This window comes from Sturnira hondurensis, unplaced genomic scaffold (genome assembly GCF_014824575.4).
Source record: "Sturnira hondurensis isolate 20B ecotype Veracruz unplaced genomic scaffold, ASM1482457v3 Scaffold0014302, whole genome shotgun sequence".
NCBI classification, from domain to species: domain Eukaryota; kingdom Metazoa; phylum Chordata; class Mammalia; order Chiroptera; family Phyllostomidae; genus Sturnira; species Sturnira hondurensis.
The window spans coordinates 353,262-374,801 of NW_028086933.1; the positions used below are offsets into that span (position 1 = coordinate 353,262).

Sequence of the window (21,540 nt, forward strand, 5' to 3'; positions counted from 1 at the left end):
CATAATGTTACAGTTCATATTAAGGGAGGCGGGCAAATTGACCTTTTGGAAGCCTGGGTGTTAAATGACCTCACTTGATAGCTGTGTGAATTTTCTTGAAACTTTTCGGTATTATTTCTCTTAGGTTAAATATGGTGCTAAGTGTCTAAGTAGATTTAATTGTGGAAAGGGAGCAAGATTCTTGGGAATTGTAGAGTAAGTTTTATCTAATTGAGATTGTTGCTTTTAGAAATTTTATCTCATAAATTTAGAAGAGGTATACGAGTGATCCCAGTTTCCCTGTGAATAGCATAAGGAAACACAGTTATGTATGAACTATACTTGCACTTTTACAATAGGTATTAACCAAGAAGAAATATTTTTGTCTTTTTATTTTGTCCTTAGATTTACATCTAAGATAACCTGTGCTTTGAGATAACCTGTAACTTAATTTTTATTATTTTATTAGTCGTATCTTGATTTTGAAGTCTTTAATTCTGTGCAATTGAATGATAATATTTAGCAAAAAACTCTTTCTTTTCCTTTTTAAAAAGAATTTAAAGTACAGGTGTATTCTGATTCTTAATGAAAAGGAGTGGGAATGAGAGCAACAAACAAAATTTCACCACCGGATATTGCGATGTGACTGTAGCAGACTTATATTCGAAACTCGATAAGAAAACAGCTGTGTTCCAAAACAGCTAGATCTGCAGGTCCAAAAAAAATTAAGGTCTTTAAAAAAATTTTAAAGCCCATTCATCTCCTTCACATCCCCAAAATTAAACATGTTTTGCTTAGCTGTAATGAAGTGGCAAACACACTATTGCACTGACATCACAGGGTAGTTGCCTATAAAATGCCTTCTGAGCTCGGCTTCTTTGTCTCACAGGTTGTCATTCTTGTCTGGGAGAGGAGTTGTCTGAGCAACCTCTAGATCATGCTTATACTGTGCTGCCAAAGCTGGGTCCCTGACATCCTCTGGTGGGGCAAGAGCAGGCATTGCAGCAGACTCCAAGTTATGATCTCCAATTAGTTTTCTAGCAAGCCAGAGGAAAAGCTTTTCAGAGTTGTAGTTACTTTTGGCAGAAATGTTACAGTACTGAAGAAAGATTCTTCTTTGGTGGAAGACAATTGATTTTCTTAACTTTCCCGTTGTTAATACTCACTTTGTTGCCCCAAAACATGATGGGAATATTTTCACGTACTTGTACCAGATCTTTATTCTAGTTAGTATGTTCTTATAAGTAACTCTTGAAATTACATCAAACACTATCATGGCACATTGGGCTTGGATGTAATAGCCATCTCTCAGTACACAAAATTTCTCCTGACCAGCTATATATTGTCAAATTCACCAGGCAGGTGATGTTTTGTGAATGGAAGTTTTTTTAGTACCACCATCACCAACCAATACAACATAACTTGGTGCTCTCCTTGGGCAGTTGTCATGATACTACTTCCAGAAGTGCCTGCAGCCTGTCTGACCAAGAGCTGGAAAAACGGTGAAAGTACAAATCAAATCCTTTTTCTCATCCTTAACCTCCTCTTCCTTTTTTAAAAGTTCTTTTAACTGCCTAAAAGCTTGACAGTACTGGGAATTTATTATGGTTAAAATAGTTCAAGCAAAAATTCTACGCTGAGGGATTTTTGTTTCTGTTTTTTTTTTTTTTGGTTATTTTTAAATCTGGGTGGGGCCTGAGAACTTATTCAGAGTGCGTTTTTGTTGAGGGCAAAGGAAAACTGAAAAGGAAAAGAATATATTACAAAGTCAATGTGTAGTTGGTGACAACAATTGTGATTACAATTTCTTTGCAACATTTCAAAAGTGAAATACATTTAACATTTAATTTTCAGCTCATTTGAGTTAACGTAGGCTGTTCAAAAAACAAAAATGCTTTCTCCCTTGATTTATCATATTGCTAAAATGACCCAAGAGATCAAAATTATTATTTTGTATATTTAAAAAGTGTGAATTTCCAGATGAGTTCTTTTAGATCTAGCATTAGGTCTTTAGCATTGCCATTGGATGCAGTGAGTAGCAAATAAGGGATAGGTAGTAAAAGGTATACGTTCCCACACAGTTATAACATAAATGTATTATGATTCTTGACAACAACACCACAAAACATTGATTTGCAATCATGGACATTTTACATTTTAAAGATTCCCTGGTAGTTCTGACTGCCTTCTCCTCCATGCCACTCCCAGGTTCTGTTCCTTCATGTGGTAGTTTTTATTAAGCTAACTGGTATATAGAAGGCAAATGTCTTGGGGTTTTCTCTAAACCTTTTCTTGATGCCCCTGGTAGAGGTGAAGTACTAAAAGAGATGGTTATGTGTTTAGGAGCAGTAATATTTCATTTCTTTGTTTCTTTAAATAGCAAATCAAAATTTATTTTGAATTATTAAAAGTATGCTCTACTTTCAATTGACAATAACACACTGTATATAAAAAGAGAGTAGGAAGGTGGGGAGGCTGTGCATCTCTCCCTTTCTGCTTTTCCAAGCATCCCCATCCCTAGGCCCCAGCAGGGACCATCCCCTTCCTGCCTTGTGGTGGGGTGGAGATAGGCAGGCATGGAAATGGTGTGTGTGTAGGGATGTTGTTGCGGGGGGGGGGGGGTGCGGTGTCTGCGATGGAGAGTGTTTAAGAATTAACGGGGTTTTCTCTCATCCTTTATCAGAGCTGGCACCTGAGGAGGGGTCTTGAGGGAGCTAAGAGGATCCACAAATGTGCTTCTGGTTATGAGATGGTAGAAGATCCAGCATCTGAAAGTGACCCAGTGACTGGCCCAGCTAAGCTCTAACCTTGTGGCCACTGTATGCCATGCCACAGCCCTGCCCCTCTGTGGTATCATCTATATCAACACTAAACATGGAGCCCACCCAGTTAGGCCAGGTGGAACATGGCCAGGGCCCCAAAGATCAGGTTTCAGGCTCCTACTCCCATGCTCAAGTAATGCTGATGTGAACAGTCTGGTGGGCACTGTTTGAACAACACAGGCACTGAGGATCCAAGCCAGGTGCTTTTGGAGGACGTGCTCCACATAGTGGTAAATGCCTGTGGCAGCAGTACTGCAGGCAGGTGGAAGCTGGAGCCACGCAGGGGGGTGCTAGCTGCATAGGTGACCAGTGTGGCTGAGAAGGTCCCTAGGTAGAGAGCATTCTTGAAAACATGTTTAGCCAATAAGACATGGGCAGGTTCCAACTTGTGACAAATTCCACCATGGGCTGAGGCAGCTCCATGTTCAGTGGCCTGGACACCGTCAGGTCCCATCCAGGCTATCCTTCTCCTCAGTGAAGCCAGCTCCTGCCCACATGGCCGTGGCCTCCAACAGGAAGCCAACAAAACAGTTGCTGAAGTGGAAGGAGACAGCACTCTTGTAGGCTTTGCATTTCTTGTTTCGAAGGATGCACTCATCATCAAAGGGGAGTGAAGTATAGGAATAAGTAAGGGCCCACACAGGTGGGCAGCACAGAGCACAGCAGGGCCAGCACCAGGCTCCTGGCCAACTTCTGCAGCCATCAGTGGCTTAGCAGGTGGGCTTGGATAGCTTATATGTAGCTGTGGAAGGATATCCAGGGCCCAAAGACTATGGTGCTCATGAAGTGGAGGTAGCCTCTGAACTCCATGCTGCACTCACTTCATCTTGGTCCAGGTCAAAGCCCGGAGACACAACCACAGTGTCTCTAGCCTCAGTCAGCTGGGCCCTCTTCCTGGTGTCTACACGTACATCTCACCCATGAGCAGGTAGATGAGGATGGTGACAGAGAGGAAGGCTTTGTGATGGTAGGAATGTCAGCAGAGGAACAGCGCAAGGTAGCACAGGAGGCTGAGCAGCAAGCACAACCCAAACCATGTGCAGCTGGAAGAAGTGGTAAAACCCATCTGCCACAGTGCTTGTGTGTTTCAGGTAGGATGGCAACCCACACTTCCAGAACAGGCGGCGGGCAAGGCAGATGGCAAGGAGCAGCCAGATCTGGTCAAGGCCCTGCTGTGCAGCAGCTCTGCAGCAGCTGCTGGAAAAATTCCTGGAAGCTGAAGGTGGCCATCGCAACCCTGAGTGGATGGGTGGACAGATGAATGCTGAAAGAAACATTAAAGCTGGTTTAATCTGTTTATTTACAGGGAGGGAACTGTGGTCCATGAGTGGCTTGCCCTGTGTGAGACAGCTAATTATGGGCAGATTTAAGGTGGTGATTTATTATATTAGTCCAGTGTTCTTACTAGATTTTATTGCCTTCATGTATTCATTGTTAGTATCTAGCTCAGTGGCATGTAGATCAAGAAGTGTATTATGTGGCAGTAGACAGAGCCAACGGTAGGGGAGAGTTGTCAGTTGAATGTTGAAGGCCTATGAGATGTCAGATACTGAATATATCATCTTGAGTAATTTTTGTTCTTCTTTATTCCAGTATCCATCCTTCTAATCGATGATAACACTTCAGTTTTGCTTAAGGAAGACCACCTCTCCCCATTTGGATGCAACCTTACTTAGGCTTTTAAAGGTATCCCCTCTTCCTCAGGCCAAGGGGCAAGCACCTGACTTATATTGGTTTTTCTTTGCCGTATAACAAATTACCATGAATTCAGTGGCTTAAAATAACATAAATTTATTATCTCACAGTTTCTGTGGGTCAGTGGAATGTGGTCATGAGCATGGTCCTGAGTTGACTGGTCCTCTACTTAGGGTCTCACCAGGTCTCAAGGTGGTGATTGGGACTTTGGTGTCATCTAAGGCTTGGGGTCCTCTTCCAAGGTCACTAGTTGTTGGCAGAATCCAGCTCCTGTAGTTGTAGGACTTGTCAGCCAGTGGAGGAACATTCTCAGCTCCTAGAGGCTGCCCACTGTATCTGGTCATGTGGAACTTCTCTACAACATGGTGGTTGGCTCCTTCAAGGCCATCAGGAGAATTGCTCTCTAGTCTCCCACAATGGAGTTTTATAGAATATAGAGTCATAATGACATTTTGGCCAACAGTGAACTGCATATATGATGGTGGTCCTGTAAGACTGACATGGAGCTGAAAAATTCCTTGACATTATCAACTAATGATGTCATAGCCATCACAATGTCATAGCAGAGTGTATATCAGTTGCCTACAGTATTCAGTACAGGAATATGCTGTACAAGTTTATAGTTTAGGAGCAAAAGGCTTTACCATATAGCATAGTCCAGTAGGCTGTACCATCTAGGTTTGTGCAAGAGCACCCTATGATGTTCACACAATGATGGGATTGCCTAATGACACATTTCTCAGGATGTATGCCATCATTAAATGACCATAATGTAATCACAGAAGTGACTTTTCATTATATTCACCATTTCTGCTCAAGTGGAGTGGGTTATATAGGTATGTACAGTGGGGGCAGGCGTCTCCGGTGCCACCTTAGAATCTTGCCTATTACACAACTCCAGCTAAGCCAGTCAGATCCTCTCAAAAATCCCTGTTCTTTCTGTCACACAATTGTATTTTTTTTGATGTCCACACAGACCACATGCACATAGTAATCAATGAGAAGTGATCAGAGTCTGGAAATTTTATCTTAGCTGCCTTGTGTGCTTCATTTAAAACGAATGTAGTTGGCAACAAGTGCAGAGTTTTAGAGCCTGAGCTGCCATTCAAGATTCTTAAATTTAGTTCTATATTGATTGGAGAATAACTAGCTGTACATTTTGGAAAAGACATGTAAGGGGACTTAGTTCAGGTTGGCCAATAAAAAGTACTAAGTTATTGGCAACAAAACCATCATGGAAATGTAGTTGGTAAGTTACAGGCATCATGAAAAGTGATGAAAATAATTATTATGGAATTGCTGCATTGCAAATGACTGTATGATCGAAGCCTAAGCAATTAATTGTGGATTGCTTTTCAGTCATCATATTGCATATATATATATATTTGTGTGTGTGTCTGTATGTAGTAAGGTATTTAGGACCATTCTGTTACTGATAAGCTCTGAAATGGAGTCATACTTTTACCCTAAAATAGAGTATATTTGTAAATGAGAAAGTTATATCTGTATATCTATATAATAATATGTGCTTAAAACATAGGAAAGGGACTTCTCAGCTTGGGTGAAATTAGTAAGATTTTTACTGATCAATAGTAATTATTAAAATTATGATTTTAGACTTTATGGCACTTTTTTTTCTGAGACTATAACCTATCAGATGCTCAAATAAGATTTTAAGTGAATAAACATCTACTTACTCATAAACATATTTTAATTTAAGCATAGTAATTTGCATTTTAAAATACAAGCTCAACAGTTGGTATTATATATACATATAAGTATTGTTTTCAATTAAACTTTTCATCTAATGGTATTTTCATGGCTGTGTTCTCCTCTAGCACTTTTATGGTGTCACAACTTGACACCATATTTAAGTCTTTTATCCACCTTGAATTTATTTTTATGTATGGTTTAAGTTGGGATCGAGTTTCATTTTCTTTTGCATGTAGTTGTCCAGATCTCTCAACACCATTTGTTGAAGAGGCTATTTTTACTTTATTTTATGCTTTACTCCCTTTGTCAGATACTAATTGATCATAGAGAAATGGGTTTATTTCTGCGCTCTCTCTTCTGTTTCATGTGTCTGTTCTTATGCCAGTACCAGACTGCTTTGATTACAGTGGCCTTGTAATACATTTTGATATCAGGGATTGTGATCCCTCCTATTTTGTTCTTCTTTCTCAAAATTGCTGAGGCTATTCAGGGTTGTTTATAGGTCCATATACATTTTTGAGATATTTGCTCTATATCTGTGAAATATGTCATTGGTATTTTAATAGTGATTGCGTTAATCTATAAATTGCTTTGGGTGGTATGGACATTTTGATGGTGTTAATTCTTCCAATCCATGAACACAGTCTATGGCTCCATTTGTTTGTGTCTTCCTTAATGTCTTTCTTCAGTGCTGTGTAGTTTTCTGAGTACAGGTCTTTTACCTCCTTGGCTAGGTTTATTCCTTGGTACTTTATTTTTTATGTTGTTCTTTTTTATCTCCTTTATTTTCTATATGATTATCACCAATTCATCCCAAATTTTATGTCAGAACTATAAATCTCCCTCTATGTTTAAACACATCCGATTATCTATTAATATCTATTCTTTTCCCCTTCTTTTCTTCCTTCCTTCCATCCATCCATCTATTCCTGTACCCTTTCTAGAGCTCTTCTAGTCTCTGCTCCAGTCTGGAGCAGTTCAGCCTATTGCTCACTTGCCCCCCTCTCGTTTAATGTATTCTCTTGTTTTCTGGATCACATCTTCCTGTTTCACAGTTTACTTTCTCAGCTTAGGGGAGCATGTAGTCCAGTAGCTTCCTTGGAAAGGGCGAATGAGAGGGAAAATATATTTTTCAACTATGCATGTCTAAAAATGGTTATTTTCCATGTGTTTGAGAGTATGACTGGGTAAAAAATTATAGGCTTAATCAAAGTTTAACAAGAAGTCTTATCATTTTTTTTAAAAAGATTTCCCAAGGAAAAGGTTCATCAAAAGCTTAATTTTGAATTTATTTTGAAAGATGCAAACTATCTGAATCTGATGTAGTTAAAAGTAACCCACTCACCTCTCTGTTTTTTAGCCATATATGTAAAGTTTTTCTCAGAAGTTCCTGAGGTTTTCCTTAGAATTATTAACATCATGTGTGAAGTCAGATTGGGATTTCTGCCCCTGGGAGAATAAATGAAGAACCAGTTGGGTTGGGAACACCAATCAAATGAAACACTTTGGGGAGATTAGCATTTAAGGTGTTTTGCCCATTGGTTTATACATAAGACATCTAACATTTTTCTTTTAAAAGGTTTTCCCCTCTTATAAAATGTGAGAAACAAGAATCAGAAAAAGGGCTTGAAAATTGTGAGTTGTATTGCCCATTTTTGCTTTACATATTTTTAAAAATTGAGGTAAAATTGACATAACATGAAGTGAACCATTTTATAGAGAGCAAGTCAGTGGCATTTTGTACATTTGTGCAACCACCACCACCACTAATCTAGTTCCAAATTTTTCATCACCCCAAAGGATTGCCAACTCTCGATATTGATTATTTTCTTAGAATGTAAATTTGGTCTTAATATATCAGTCACTCTGGAAATAAGCCAAATTATTACATTCTGACTAGTTCCTTTAAAACTACATTGTATAGAGTTTTTAGCTTCCTTATCAGAAAATCACAAAAGGACATTAATATCTTTTCTGCCGATTGCCTTCTTTTAATCTAGCAATATAGAAATTAAACGAGACCATAGCTCTCAAAAACTTAGATTAACAATGTCTTTTGTTTTAGGGTATTTAGAAATGTACTGCTACAGAACTCTGAAAATGCAGTCTAGAGAGCAGGAAAATCTCATGAAGAAATGGTTCATTTAACAAATAAGTTAATAGATCTGTAAATGTTTCTGCTTTTTTTTTCACCAGCACATTCCACTGCTATTTGTCACATGCTGTATAGAATGATCATCAGTATCACTCTGTGATGGAGAGGCTCCTTTGAATGGGACTCAGTGTGGGTGAGATTTCATGGAGAATAATTTCTCATACCATTAGGGGGCCAATGGATGGCAGAGACTGCTTTTATCTTTTCATTTTCCCCTACAACTGTATTTATAAAATTAGATTGCCTTCAAATTCCTGCTTTTCTTGTTAACAGCTTTTTGTTTATTTTGTAAGTGGGATTTAGGAATTAATAAGGAAGCTTCAAAGGAAGCCCCGTTTCTTTTTGTAAAGCAGACTTTTACCAGTTTTGGTTAGTAGTTAGGCCAGATTTGTGATCTCATTGTATTAGTCCAAGATACAGATGGCCTGTTTATTTGTTTGTTTATTTATTTATTTAGGAATAAAATACTGCATAACAACAGGTAGACCTAACAAATTGGGCAACTATGGAACTTAATAAATTAGCACACAGCTGTGATTTTTAATGATTACAGATAGTAAATGAAATTGAAAATAGCTAAAATAATATAATAAATAAAATAATAAACAGCCCTGGCTGGTGCAGCTTGGTGCATTGAGTGCTGGCCTGTGAACCAAGGGGTCACAAGTTTGATCCCCAGTCAAGGCACATGCCTGGGTTGCTGGCCAGGTCCCCAGTAGGGGGTATGTGAGAGTTAATCACACATTGATGTTTCTCTCCCTCTCTTTCTCCTTTCCTTCCCCTCCATCTGTAAATAAACAAAGTCTTTTAAAAATGACAAATAAATAAAAATAAATCACATGTTAATTAAATATTTGTGTATAAATACATACATATATGTAATAACTAAACTTATTTGGACCAGTGGTTCTCAAACTGTGGTTCCCAGACCAGCAGCATTGGCATTGCCCGAGAGCTTGTTAGAACTGCAGTTTCTACCTTTTCTGTTGCATGCGGTATGGGGTTGGCTTGCAGGTCTCTGAGACCTGAAAGTTGAAACTCCTGTACTGTGCCACAAAACAAATATGTTGAGTTACACCATAGGTTCTATGGATATCATTTGGATTACTATGATAAAAAGATAAAGAAGGAAGGTGAGATGCTCATGAATGTTCAAAGAAGGCAAAGAAGATGATTGGTCTGAAGGCTGTGCTCTACCATAAGCAATTCCATGCAGGGAAAATACAAATGGAAAAGACTATCAAGAGGTATGAAAATAGAAACACTAAACAAAAGAATGATGAAAAGATTCCACAAGGAGCAGTACCTGCATGTGTACTGGACAGAGAGGGACAGTCCAGAGCTAACATACTTTTCAATATGATTAAACAAAAAGAGCAGGAAGATGGGAAGTCCCTCTGCTGAAAGTTTGTGTCCAGGGAGAAGCAGAGGTATTAAAAATTATTTGAACTGGAAAGAGAAAGAAGAAAGCCTGGAAAAGGATGGTTACTAAAATCTGCTTCATTGGAGATGGTTTTACTTGAAAGTCACCTAATAATAAAAGGCCAATGGGCTTGCATGTCAAGAAGTCCCATGTTACACATCCTGAACTGAACGACATGTTTTGCCTGCCAATACTTGGTGTAAAAAAGAATCCCTCATCTCCACTTTATACAACTTCAGGTGTTATTACCGAAAGTACTGTCATCGAGGTGAATGTGATTGAGTTGGCTCCTGTGATGAAAGGCAGCAAGGCTATTTGAGGAAAATATGTGCAGTTACCGACAGTTTTGAAAATGATGGATGCATAAATACTTGACAGGGAGAAACTCCTTGTAATTATTGAAGACTATGCACAAGTCAGGAAAGCTCCTTTATTGTGATGTTTCTGAGTACTAACATGCAAGTAACGTTTATGCAGTCATCAAGAGAACTATTTATTCTGTTGTTAAAAACATTAAAATGTCCCTGTTTTAAAAAAAGTAAATGTGCCCTGGCTGGTGCGGTTCAGTGCTTGAGTACCGTCCTATAAATCAAAGGGTGGCTGGTTCAGTTCTCAGTCTAGGGCACATGCCTGTGTTGTGGGCCAGGTTCCCAGCAGAGAGCGTGCAAGAGGCAACCACACATTGATGTTTCTCCCCCTCTCTTTCTCCCTCCCTTCCCCTCTCTAAAAAAATAAAAAAATAAAATCTTAAAAAAAAAAGAAATGCAGTATCTACTGAATTACAAACTCTTAGGGTGGGATCTAGCAAGCTGTTTTTAACACTCCCTGGTTGGGATATAGTAGAACCCATGTTTTATGTTTGGAAACCAGCATGTTGACTCTGATGGAGCGCCCTCTAGTGTTATTGCCAACATTGCGCGTGAGAAATTACTGGGCTTGGCCTAGAAATCCTGATATAAAAATGAAAGAATATATATATTTTTGTTTTTTCAAAAGTATCTTCCCTCAACATTTATTTGAAGCCTTTTTTTCTATGCATAATTTTTACACATTTCAGAAACTATTGTCTCTACAATTTTAAGCTTTTGTCTTTTTTGGACTTAAATTACAGAATAAATATTGTTCATGTAATTAAAATATTTTGTAAACTTAATATTTAAAGGCTGCTTAATAGTTTTTAATTTTATTCTTCTTATTTTCTACAATTGTATTGTGGAAGGTTATCTTTTCAGAGAAAGGATGAGGGAGGAGTTACTTGCCTACCATGTTATTTTTGTAAATACTTAACTACTATCTTCTCATGTTGCCAAAAAGGCATAGACAAATTTGGAAAAACTGTAAAGCAGGCAATAATGGGTGTTTAAAAATGTTAACTTATTAGGATTTTGTACGTTTTCATTTTATGCCTCTTCCTTTTAGGTTTACGTACTTCCTGTCTCCTTAGTTTTATTGGCTCTTAGCTGCTCAGTGTCTTGTTCTCTGTCTAGTCCTTTTTGATTCACTTTTTCCATCAAATATTTTTACAGTTGGACCTATCTTAAAGGCTTTAGAAGCAGGAATTGGAAGGCTATAGTAGTTGAAGAAAATATTTTGGGACTGGTTAGCTTTTCCTCGCCTTTAATTTCACCATTCAGGCATTAATTTCACCATTGTTTACTTGAGCTTAGTGGTGAATAGATGTTCCGCGGAGTCAGATAAACCACCCCTCCATTTACTAGCTCTGTGTTTTGGGCAAATAAATCCCTTTTAGCTTAGGTTTTCTTGTCTAATAGTCTAACAATATCTTATTTCTAGATGTGAACATTACATTATATATAAATTATATTTTATAGATGTGAGCATTATATCTAAAGTGCTAGCATAGTGTCTGACATCATAAATCCTCAACGACTATTAGCTGTTACTGTTAGAAGTAATATTCATGTTTATTTCCCTCCAGAGCCATCTTTGTTGCTGAGATTTATTTTAGATCTTAATTTTTGTGACTAATAATGTTTAAAGTGTTTATATTTCATGTTAATAAAAACCTGGCTTTTTTCCTGACCGTCAAATTTATCCTTTAAAATGAGAAATTTTAAATCTTCATGGAACAAATATGTTTAAAAGGCGTTCTTTCAAATTTCTACTTACTTTTTCTTTTTTAAAACTTAAATTCTGGCCCTGATCAGCAAGGCTCAGTTGGTGGAGCATCATCCCACAAAGTGAAAGGTCGCTGGTTGGATTCCCAGTCAGGGCACCTGCCTGGGTGGCAGGCCTCATCCGCAGCTGGACCATATGCAGAGGCGACTGATCAATGTTGCTCTTGCACATTGATGTTTCTCTTCCTATCTTTCTCTCTCCCTTCCTCTCTCTCTAAAGATAAATAAATAAAAATAACCCCCCGATTCTGTCTTTCATAGGAAGTTATCTTTTGTAGAGTACTTGTGTTTTTTGTAGAGTACTTGTGTAAGGTTGTCTTTACAACATTACAGATTTCCCAGAAGTTTCAGGGAAAAGTATATATTAGTGCACTATTAGTTTTAAGCTCATTTAATGTTTTTCTTATAATCTTTGAATTTTCCTAGTTCTTAAGCATTATACCTTAAAATGCTAATTGAAAAATAAAGGAAGCATGATTGGATTTTACTCATTTTGTATAGTAATTTTGGGAATTTTGTGCATATACTTACTGAATTAAGAAACCTATTTAACCTGAATTACTCATATACATGATTATATTAATACCAATTTGTTTTTTCCATGTACTGAATGAGCAGTGTGCAACATTTCAGCCTACTCCATTTATTCACTTACTTAACAACCATTTATCCCATGCATATTATGTGTTAGGCACCATGTTTGGTGTTCAGTGTATAAACATGAGTAAGATATGATAGAGTTTATTCTTTTGTGGAGATATATATAAACAAGTAATTTTGATGCAGTGTGCCGAGTAGTAGGAGGTATGTAGAAAGTGTTATAAAAGCATGTGTGTGGCACATTTAACTTAGGTGGCAAGCAAGGAGGACTGATTGATGGTTGTGTAGGAGGCCAGGCAATTAGGTAAGGCTTGTCAAAGAAAACAGTGTTTGAGCTGGGTTTTGAAGGAAGCAAACAAGTTCAGCAGGTCCAGGCTGGTGGGTCTGAGGAAACAGGGAGAGGGATGTAAAAGGAGCATCATTTCGTCATTTATAAATGATACAGGAATCAACTGAGAAATGTAAAACTAAGGAGAATTCTGCAAGACTGCCAGATATGAGATCAACTTAAAAAATTAGTAGCATTTCTTTGCATTTATTGTAATCAACTAGAAAATGCAATAAAAATCCATTCACCATATAACCATGTTTGTAAGGATTTTTGTATGGGAATAAACAAAATCTCTATGGCAAAAACCTTGAAACCCTAAGACAAGTTTAGTTGAACAAATGGAGGGATATCCCATAGCAAATAGGACAACTTAGTAAATATGTCAGTCATGCCTTAATTAATGTATACATTACAATTCCAATTTAGGTTGCAGCTGGAATTTTTGAGCAGTTTGAGAAACTTACTCTAAATGCTTTTCCATTTATATGGAATTGCAAAAGCACAAGAATAGCTAAGTCAGCCTTAAAAAAGAAAACAGAAGGTAGGGATTTATCATACTAGATATGAAGAGGTTTTAAAAAGCCTTCATATTGCACATAGACCAGTTAAACAGCTGAGAGGTTTTGGAGACAGGCCATGTACTGGTATATAGCTGATCTTCATTATTCACAGATTCTGTATTTGCAAATTTGCCTACTTGCTGAAATTTGTAAACCCATAATCGATACTCGCAGTGCTTTCACCGTCATTTACCAACATGCACAAAATGGAGAAATATTTTAGTCGCCTGATGAGCAGGAGCATGTTCTCAGCTGCCCAAGGTGCTGCTCTGTCTTCTTGTTTCAGCCCTCACACTGTTCATGCGTCCTCTTCACGGTCTGTTTAGAGCCATGTTTTCTGCAGTTTTGTGTTTTATGATTGTGATTTCACTGTTTAAATTGGCACCCAGACATAGTACTGGAGTGCTCTCTAATGTCCCTTAAGCACAAGGAGGTTGTGATGTATTTTATGGAGAAAATATTTGTGTTAAATAAGTTTTGTTCAGATATGAGTTATAATGCTGTTGGCTGAGAGTTCCATGTTTGCAATGAACAATAATGTTAAGTAAGGCGTTTTTAAACAGAAACACAGATAACACAATGTGAAGTATTGATTGTAGTGGAAATATTGTTACTACAGATTCACAGGAACTGTGTTTTTCCTAGGAACAATGGTTCAATATTCACTAGTTCAGTATTTGTGGCAACTTTATAGCAAAACTAATGAAAATTGACTATATATGTATATCAGTCAGAATTTAGTCAAGAAATCAATAACCATAGTAGGAGGTTGAATAAAAATAATTGACTTTTGGGAACTGGCTAACTTGGTGTCGGAGGGTTGAAAAACTGATGAAGTCATACCTGTCACCCGTGGGAGAACACAGGGAAGAGGTTGGGCTTATTAGAACCCTCAAACATGGAGCTGGTTGGATCTGGGACTCGGTTGTCTGCAGAGAGTACTGTCGGGATGGCAGGGACAGAGAGGTCGTTTCTGGGGGCGTGAAGGAGCTGACCCTGGACAGCTGCTGCTGATGGAATGGAGGACCACTGTTGGGTTGAGCTGTATGACTAACAAGGAAATAGAGAGAAGTGAATTTTATCTACTCTCTTGTCTTCTAATGTCCTTGAGAGAAACCAACAGTAAGCTAGCTGACAAAAGAGAGTAGTTTGTTGATTCAACTCCAGTATCACAAAGCAAAGCACAGGAGCAGTAGATTCAGAGTCAAGAGACAATAGTTTTAATATAAAACACAATATGAGATCTTAATATATAATAAACACAGCAGTACCAATTTTCACATGTGTTCATAGAAAGACATGCATAGCAGAGTGATTAAGAACACAGACTCTGCAAAGTTATCATTTAGACTGGAAGGGCAGATAAAGTGCTTTTCAAATAAGGTCAAGTTAAAGGATTCATCATCACCAAGCCCTTACTATATGAAATGTTAAAGGGACTTATCTAAGAAAAAGAAGATAAAAAATATGAACAGTAAAATGACAGTAAACTCACAACTCTGTACAACTGAACCTAAAAAAAAAAAAAGCTAAGCAAACAACTAGAGCAAGAACAGAGTCACAGAAATGGAGATCTCATGGAGGCTTATCAGTGGGGAGGTGGAGGGGGAGAATGGGGGGACAGGTACAGGGAATAAGTAGCATAATTGGTAGGCACAAAATAGACAGGGGAAGGTTAAGAATGATATGGGAGATGGAAAAGCCAAAGAACTTATATGTATGACCCATGGACATGAATGAAATGGGGAGATACTGGAGGGTGAGAGGGTTCAGGGAGGAGGAGGATAAAGGGGAGAAAAATGGGACAACCGTAGTGGCATAATCAATAAAACATACTTAAAAAAACACACACTGTGGAATGAGACGATTTAGATGAGAATCTTTGCTATACTACTGTGTGTGTGATCTTGGGCAAATTATGGTAATCTCTTTATAGCACAACATGAAGGAAAGATATTCACCTCCCAGGAATGCTTACATTGGACTTTTACAGGAGCAAGAAATAAACTTATTTTGTTAAGCACTGAAATTTTGGGTTTGTTTGTTACAGTAGATAAGATTATCCTAAGTATTACTGCAAGAGTGTTTGTTGCAGGTTATTTTATGGTAGGGGAGTCAAAGGCAAGCTGGTTGTCTATTGCTGTAAGTAGATAGGTTAAATGCAGTGAATGGACAGCATGGAGATTTATACAGTAATTCGAAGGGAAAACACAATTTGCACATGAATGGATTCTATGTCTTGATGCTGAGTGAAAAAATGAAATAAAGTAAGATATGGAAAACTAACACTATTTATCTGAGTCAAAACTACATGGACGTAAAACAGTTCACGCTTTTCTCAGAACAAATACAAACACAAAGATACACGTTGGGTATATTAGAATAGTTGCCTCTTGAGGGTGTGAGGAAAGAGGGGCCTCAAGCTACAAAAGAATAAAATAACGAGAGAGGGGTGTTGCACAGACTGCTAGAGACAATTGCCATACATTGAGGGGAATATGAGTCACTCAATCTTCTTTTACCTGAGAGTAAAAAAAGAAGGCTCAAGATGAAATGTGTAATAGTAACGCAAAAGAAAATAAATTGGGATGAGTGTAATGATAAAAGCAGAGCATAAAGAGGAAGAAAATTCTAAAGCTCTACTGAGTTGAATAAAAGGTGACTTGAATAAATGGAAGGACAGTGTTTGTTCTTGTCCTTGTAAAGTTTAATTTTTTCTAAATTGTTCCATTTATTTAGTGCAGTCTTGACATATTAATAGGATTTTTTTGGAAGCTGGACAAGCTGCTTCTAAAGTTCATGTGAAAAATAGATATGTAGGAATAGCTGATAAAGTTGTGAAAAAGAAGCATAATAATGGGCCACCAGTTCCAACATTCAAAAGGAGGTGTAAAAGTAGATTGTATAGAGATATAGTAGTTGAAAAAGTTTAGTATTGGCTTATGAATTGACAGAATAGAAACCACCCAAATAGATGTCTCTATATAGTGTGTGGGAAATGAGTGTGCCATCACATTCATCTAAAATTAGTGGAAGAAGACCCCCCAAAATAATGTTGGGACACCTCACTATCCATTTGGAGGAAGAAAAATGGGTTCTACCTCATTTTTTCATCAGAATCAATTGCAAATGGATCAAATTTAAATATCCCAAACTGGAAGTACTGGAAGACAGGAAACATAAAAAAAAATTGGAATTACTAGATGATTAGGTCACATTGTCATCATTATCATTCCCATCATCTTGGGGTAGGGCCGGTTATTTCAGTAAGGTACAAAACCCAAATCCAGTCGGGGCAAAAGGGTTTGTATTTTGGACTGCCTAGAAATTATAAAGTTCTGCTTAGTAAGAAGTACCCCAAGTGAAATCAAAGAATAGGTGATAGATTGGCAGGAGGAGATGGACAACATCTGTATAAGATGAACTGATTTCCTTAATATATAAAGGGTTTTACAAAGTTAGATATGAAAGTAGCTAGTGGAAAATAATAGGGAACAACCGGCTATTTGTGGGAAATGATACGCAGATGGCTTGCATACAAATGGAATGACCCTGCTATTACTCATGATTAAAGAAATTCAAATTTTACTTTTAAAAAGAGACCACTTTTCACCCATCAGATTGGCAGAAATAAAAAAGTTTGATAATGTAGAAATTTGGTTAGGGTGTGGGAATATGGACAATCTTATAGATTGGTTGGAGGGTATTTGAGGGTATTTCATTGGAAAAAAAGAGTATGGTTTGTGTAGAAACTGGCAAGTACTCTACGTGCCTGTATGCTTTTACCATTGAAATAAAACCACTCAGAGAAACAAAGATCTCTTGTTCTTGGTATATTTGTGTGTTATATTAGGCATTAGTATTTGGAAAGATAGTAAAGGGCTTTGAATGCCAAGCTGAAGAGTTTATATTTTATTCTGAAAGTTCTTGAAGACTCTGTATGCAAAGTAGTGAAATAATCAGATTGTTTTTTAGAAAGAAGTCTGTGATAGTAACATGGAGAATGGGTAGGTAGGGTTATGGTGTGGTGGAGGTTGTGATACTGAGAATGCTAACAGTTGTAAAATCATTAAAGACAGCTATTGCAATAATTCAGGTGACCCTTGATAAGATTCTGATTTGAGACAATGGGAATGGAGAGAGAGTATTATAAAATCATTAGGATTTGGTGATTGATTAGGTAGGTGGGGAAAGGGAATAGTTAAACATGACTCTTTTCCTGAGATAAAAGGAATTAGGGGTTGTTTCAGGGTGTTTCTAACATTAATTCTACTCATTTTAGAGCTCCTAAAAATAATTCTACTTACTGTTGCATAAGGTACACCTTATTTATCTACAATAAGACCTAAGCACCTCTAGATTTGTGGAATTAGGAGTGGCATAAATCCAGGATTTAACATTCTTAAGCCTTTTGAATTTTTTACAACTAATCTCTAACATTGGTTTTGGAACAAGCTCTTCTCCTTGGTTTGTCTGCCTGTCTGCTTGCCTGTCTGTCTGTGTGTCTCATATCTCCCTCTCCATCTCCATTTGTTTTTTCACCTTGATTATCTTGGCCCTGTTACAATATTAATCAAAACTGTTTGCTGTTTTGGCTTTAGTTAGGAGATCCTGATGCGTGACAAATGATAACACTTAGAGAAATAAGTCCCTATCCTCAGCATGTTAGACAGGCAGATCTTACCATATAATAACAAATATGATAACTCAATATTTCTATCAGGTGAGTATATAGTTAAATGATTACATAGAGACTGTAAATCCATTCTTTTATCAGATACTATGTGCCCAGAGAGAATAAAAAGTGGAAAATAAAAAGTGAGGGTACAAATGACCTGATTTTATAAAAAAATAGAATGTGACTAATATGTATTATATATTTTGCCATGAATAATACACACCCACATTTTTGGTCCAAATTTTCAGGGAAAAGATCTTTTGTTTTAATTTTTTAACTGAATTATTTATTTATGTATATTTAGAAACAAAACCTATTATTGTATTCCAGGGTATTATTTTGCATACAGATATCATTATTGCTTTCTAGAGTTTTACTTTTAATGCATAAGCATAAATAAAAGAATTAAAAATAGTTATATAGCTATGGAATTAGTACTACACATGTATAATACATAGCCTTATTTTCCCCTCAAAAATTTGGGTAAAAAGTACACATTATACACAGCAAAATACGGTACCTCTTAATGTTTATGGAATACTTATTGGAGCACTGGCAAATTGAAATATAATATGTATTTAGAAACTTTTCCAAACCTTATTGAAAAGTTTTTGTAGCCCTGGCTGGTGTAGCTCAGTGGATTGAGCACAGGCCTGTGAAGCAAAGGGTCACCAGTTCGATTCCCAGTCAGGGCACATGAGTTACAGGCCAGGTCCCTAGTAGGGGACACATGAGAGGCAACCACACATTGATGTTTCCCTCCCACTCTTACTCCTTCCCTTCCCCTCTCTCTAAAAATAAATAAAATATTTTTTAAAGTTTTTGTAGCTCTGGTTCAGTTGTTTAGTTGGTTAGAACATTGTCCTATGCAACAACAGGTTGCAAGTTCGATCCCCAGTCATGGTTCATACCCAACTAGCTTGTGGGTGCTGTCTCTGGTCAAGGCACGTATGGAAGGCAAACAATCGGATATTTCTCTCTTTCTCTCTCTCTTTCTGAAATCAATACATATATACTTAGTGAAGATAAAAAGGTCTTTATAGGTATTTTATAAAATACCTATAAATTTGGGAATTATTTCTTTTAGATAACATATCTAGTAGTTTTAGTGCTTCTACCATTTAATGGTGGATATTTGTTGTGATTTCTTCCTAGTTAGTAAAGGAATAAAGACAAAATATCAATATAGTCTCCAAACTACATCTCTAAGCCTCTTTATCTTTGGCAGTTTCTTTTTGGGATACTATTCTTCTTTTATTTCCCCTCTTAGAATTATTCCCCACTGAGAATTATTTGTGTATTTGATTGCCTTTAGGTTATTTGTAAAAATTCAAGGAGAATGAGGCTGAGTAGCAGAAACTCGTGCTTTGCTTCACCTTCTTTAGAAAAAGAGGAACAAAAACTAGAGCTATCGTAGCCTTCCTTGGAAACAATCCTCTGACGACCCCTTCTATTTGTTACTCAGTTTCCTTGTCTGTCTTTTTCTTTGAGCATTTCCCAAACTAGTGAGTAGCCTGAGACTTGGTGAAATTCTGCTCAATATGAACCCCAGTGTTGAATTTTAAAAGTTTGGTTCTTAGTGTTTGTACTAGTTTCTGAGGAAAAGTATTGATTTTGTATGTGAACAAGAAGAAACTATTGAGGTTGTCAATAGAAGTTTTAAGTTATTTAAATTCATAGTTAGCAATCAGAATTAGAAAGGGTCTGAGTTATGGTCTAGTTGTTAATTTATGAAGACTTTACTTATTTTGGAATCAGTGGTATTAATTAGGTTCTTTTAGAAGTACCTAAAAATCTCTACTATCTAGTTACTGTTGCATGATTTTCAAGACATAAATTCCAGATTTGCACCTGGTGTTAATAGATCTATATTTGATAATATGAATTCTAATAATAAAACATTAAACTCTTCAGCTTATTTTATTGAAAGGAGTAGCACAACCAAACAGGACCATTCCTATTCAGGTGCCAATTAGTAAAGGTTCTGTCTATCCAGTGGTGTAGCTGCAGTCAGGGAAGATACCTACTTTAAAGAATATATGAAAAGTGTTTTCACAACTCAGGACATCAGCACTTGCATGGATTATCTGAGAATAACTAAACCTGCATTATGTAAAAACTGCCTACCCCAAACTCTTTTTTTTCAAGTTTCAGTTATTTCTAGTTAAAGAAAAACAGCCTTTTCCAAGGGCAACAAAGTGAACTGAAGGTTAGAAGGAAGTGGGGTGCATGCCTCTCACAGGCTCTTGTTCAAAACCTGGAGTTGAGGAAAGAGGGCCCTCTTGGGAACTCAGGGGTGACCGGCCAGCTGGGGGATGACTTTGGTCGGATGGGGTGGAGCTACAGCCCACCATGGCCACTTGATTGGTCTGCATGGAATCTCAGGTGATTTCTACCTGCCAGTTGACATGATTAACACTATTATTCTTGGGGGCACTGAATGAAGGAATGATGTGTGGAGCCAAGAGAGTGGCTTATTCAGTTGGATTCTGAATCACAATTAGGAAATAGTCTTTATCTGGGGCAACGATAATTTCATTTTTCTTGGAGCGAATTTGAAGGAAGGTGAAGTCATTCTGGGGGTCAATTTCATGTACGGCGCTCCGGGCCTTCAAGACGAAGTTGTGCATGAGGTTGGCGTACTGTGTGGTGGTGGGATTGTCCATGGTGCTCTTAATAGGGATGCCTTCCGTGTTCACCATGGTGATTCCCTGCACTCCTTTCTGGCTCTGAAGTCGCTTCAGTGTCTCCTCCACCTCTGCCATTTCGGACTGATCTGGTCACTCCGGGTCTCCACAGCACAACCTCCCAAACTCTTTCACCTGTGTAGAAACTAATGTTTATAATCCACAGCTTTATTCAGATCCAGTACTCAAATCTACTACGGAGATGAACTGTGGAATTTTAGTCCCATATTTGGTGTGCCTGGCTGAAGCCTGGGTGCATTTTTGTGCATTGAATCACAGCCTTTGTTCTAACTCTCCACCATGTTTGCTGAGTCTGCAAGACTGGGTGTCTGCCCAGTGCACTTGGCTTGGGCACTAATTCTCTGTTTAATGCTTACCAGTTTCCACATGAACAACCTGAAAGGGGGCATCTCCACCAGCTAACATAGCGACACTGCTGGGAGGAGACTCTTGCTGTAGTGCCCCACTCACTAGGTTGTTGGTTCTTGGACATTGTAACTCATCCTAATTAAATATAACTTTGCTGTATCCTCCTAACCCCCAAGCCACTTTGACTGGATAGCTACCCAGGTCTGTTTGGGGTTCAGTCCTATCATCTGGTTAGTTGTTCTGGCCTTATTCTTGCTTGGCTCCTTATTGTTGCTCGGTCCCTTCTCTTTCTTGTGCCTGCTTACTGCTGAAATTGAGGTGGAGCCTGCCTAAAATGCAATATAACTTGATACCGTGTACTCGTAGTTAACATGATTAAAAATAGCTGCC

The 21,540-nt window shown here is 37.7% G+C and overlaps 1 protein-coding gene and 3 pseudogenes across 1 annotated transcript; 1 reads left to right on the forward strand and 3 right to left on the reverse strand.

The window, feature by feature from the left end:
* Nucleotides 1-862: 862 nt before the first annotated feature.
* Nucleotides 863-2,176, reverse strand: LOC118998468 (GTP-binding nuclear protein Ran-like; annotated as a pseudogene).
* A 456-nt stretch (nucleotides 2,177-2,632) lies between these two features.
* LOC118998469 (protein-serine O-palmitoleoyltransferase porcupine-like) lies at nucleotides 2,633-4,031 on the reverse strand (annotated as a pseudogene).
* A 5,369-nt stretch (nucleotides 4,032-9,400) lies between these two features.
* On the forward strand, nucleotides 9,401-9,887 carry LOC118998470 (ribosome biogenesis protein NSA2 homolog; annotated as a pseudogene).
* A 10,343-nt stretch (nucleotides 9,888-20,230) lies between these two features.
* On the reverse strand, nucleotides 20,231-20,894 carry LOC118998458 (dynein light chain roadblock-type 1-like). Its single transcript, XM_037062649.1, has one exon. The coding sequence runs from the start codon at nucleotides 20,857-20,859 to the stop codon at nucleotides 20,569-20,571; it is 291 nt and encodes a 96-aa protein (XP_036918544.1). The 5' UTR covers nucleotides 20,860-20,894; the 3' UTR covers nucleotides 20,231-20,568.
* Nucleotides 20,895-21,540: the final 646 nt, after the last annotated feature.